The 2,182-nt window shown below is 47.8% G+C and overlaps 1 protein-coding gene across 1 annotated transcript; it reads right to left on the bottom strand.

Moving 5' to 3' along the window:
* Window positions 1-691: 691 nt before the first annotated feature.
* LOC144753309 (transcription factor HES-5-like) lies at window positions 692-1,818 on the bottom strand. The gene is made up of 3 exons (XM_078641047.1): window positions 1,759-1,818; window positions 1,306-1,486; window positions 692-969 (listed from the first exon to the last, which is right to left on the bottom strand). The coding sequence occupies exons 1-3, from the start codon at window positions 1,816-1,818 to the stop codon at window positions 749-751; spliced, it is 462 nt and encodes a 153-aa protein (XP_078497173.1). The 3' UTR covers window positions 692-748.
* Between the last annotated feature and the right edge of the window lie 364 nt (window positions 1,819-2,182).

Raw genomic sequence — 2,182 nt, 5'->3', positions numbered from 1 at the left:
GGATATAATATTCACACTGCCCATCCTGTGGGGATATAATATTCACACTGTCCATCCTGTGGGGATATAATATTCACACTGCCCATCCTGTGGGGATATAATATTCACACTGTCCATCGCGAGTGTGGATTAAACATTCAAACACTGTCCATCCTACATGGATATTACATTACTCAGTGTCCATCCTGTAAGGATGTAATCTATTCACTGCCCATCCTGCGGTGTGGATATAATACTCACACACTGTTTTATGAGGAAATCGCATTCTCGCACTCTTCATCCTATGAGGATATAATAGTCACACATTGGCCATAACATGAAGATATTACATTCACACACTGTCCCTCCTGCAAGGGTGTAATATACAGACTGTTTATCCTATGAGGATGTAATATTCACACTGTCCCTTCTATGGGGATACATCTTCACTCACTGTCGATCCTGTGGGCATATAGTATTCACATACTGTCCAGCCTATGAGGATATAATAGACACCCTGTCGATCCTGTGAGGACATGACTCACTCACTGTCCATCCTATGAGGATATAATAGACACCCTGTCGATCCTGTGAGGACATGACTCACTCACTGTCCATCCTATGAAGATATACACTCGCTCGTCACTCCGCTCCTCGCGAGTGTGGTAAACTCAGGGTCCGCTCCAGACACGAGAATGAATATTCTCCCTCAGAGAGGACCGAGGCCTCGAAAGAAGTCCGAAGAAAAGTCCAGGCCGCGGCCCCCGCATTACCAGGGTCTCCACGGGGCTCTGGGGCTGTCCTGGGCGGGCTCTTTAGTGCTGCTGGGACAGGACGGAGGCCGAGAAGGACACACCGCCTCTGCTGCAGCCGCAGGTCTATGGAGGGCCCGCAGCAGCTTCATCCGGGTCTCTGCGGGGGCTCCGTGGAGGGAGAGGAAGAGCAGAGAGTCCTGGAGGCACCGGGAGTGACCTTCACTGGAGGCCGCGGCTGTAGGGAGAGAGGAAGGGTTAATAGTTGTAGATTTAAACAGCAGGAAGTAAACACACAAAAAATGCATTTAAAGCTCTCGAATGCTTTCTTCTGGTTGCTGAAATTAGTTTACAGGCATTTCTGATACGCTTAAAACACGAAGTTAAGTAAAATGGCACTGGAAATTGACATATTTAAAAGTCATAATGAGCCTGCCCCAAGTACCTTCCTGATGCGACTATTACCAGTTCCGTCTCTGCACTAACTAACCCAAACCACCACTACAAGCAGACAAACACAAATCTGCAGAGAACACCCACTGCAGTTTTGACCCTTCAATTCACTGCCTCTCACCTGGTGCCAGTGTCTGCACGCGCTGGGCCAGGTACGTCACGGCCATTTCCAGGATATCCGCTTTCTCTGCTTTGGGCGGAAGTTCGTGTTCCTCAAACTCTCTCTGCAGTAACATCCTCAGCTGCTCAATGCTGCTGTTGATGCGATCTCTCCTCAGCTTCTCCACCGCTGGCTTCCGAAGCTGCAGAGGCAAAATGTGCATTTGTTATTTTATTGAAACAAACGTGTAAAGTTGTCTAAAGTCGATAAAAGGTCATAACAAAGCTCATAGTCACTACAGGGCGTTAAACAGTTCAATTAAATAATGTTAATTTAAAACTAGGGTGATATTCAAAGATCAATAAATACAGCCAATGTTTATATAATATATTGGAAGCTCATTTTAAACGTGTCCTTTTTGTATATACGAAACACCTAAATATGCTTTTTAAATATTAATGACCAGACTCTTACCTTTCTAATGTATCTCTCCTCGTGTTCTTCATATTTCCTCTCGATGCAGAAAGGCGCCATCTTGCCCGGTGTGGGGTGAAGAGCGGGGTCTCTGCAGTGAACCCACAGTGATCGGTATCTGAAGAGCTCGCTCCCTCCTGCCCTATTTATCCCCCTCCGCCTGCAGGGTAATGTGTGGGTCTGGAGAGAGGTTCCCACACTCAGCAGCCAATCAGAGAGCAGCAGGAACAATGGAAGTGTGGCACATTACAGGGAGGGAGGGGAGGGGACATCTGGGCCCGGACACAAAGGATCAGAGTGTGGGAAAGAGCCGCCCACTAAAGTGATATGAATCCCGGCATCTGCCAGGAGCTAAACGGTGTCAGCATTAAATACGGGCGGGTTTGGCCGCAGAGCTGAAAAGCATGAGTGAGCGGGCCCAGGA

The sequence above is a fragment of the Lissotriton helveticus genome, chromosome 5_1, assembly GCF_964261635.1.
Source record: "Lissotriton helveticus chromosome 5_1, aLisHel1.1, whole genome shotgun sequence".
NCBI classification, from domain to species: domain Eukaryota; kingdom Metazoa; phylum Chordata; class Amphibia; order Caudata; family Salamandridae; genus Lissotriton; species Lissotriton helveticus.
This window is presented reverse-complemented; position numbering and strand designations above follow the sequence as displayed.

What these genes read in the sequence shown, in the direction of transcription:
- LOC144753309 (XM_078641047.1), bottom strand. Translation starts at nt 1,818, where the DNA reads ATGGCGCCTTTCTGCATCGAGAGGAAATATGAAGAACACGAGGAGAGA. An exon ending in AGGAGAGATACATTAGAAAG is followed by an intron (nt 1,487 to 1,758) that starts GTAAGAGTCTGG and finishes TTGCCTCTGCAG; the next exon opens with CTTCGGAAGCCAGCGGTGGA. An exon ending in CGTGCAGACACTGGCACCAG is followed by an intron (nt 970 to 1,305) that starts GTGAGAGGCAGT and finishes CTCTCCCTACAG; the next exon opens with CCGCGGCCTCCAGTGAAGGT.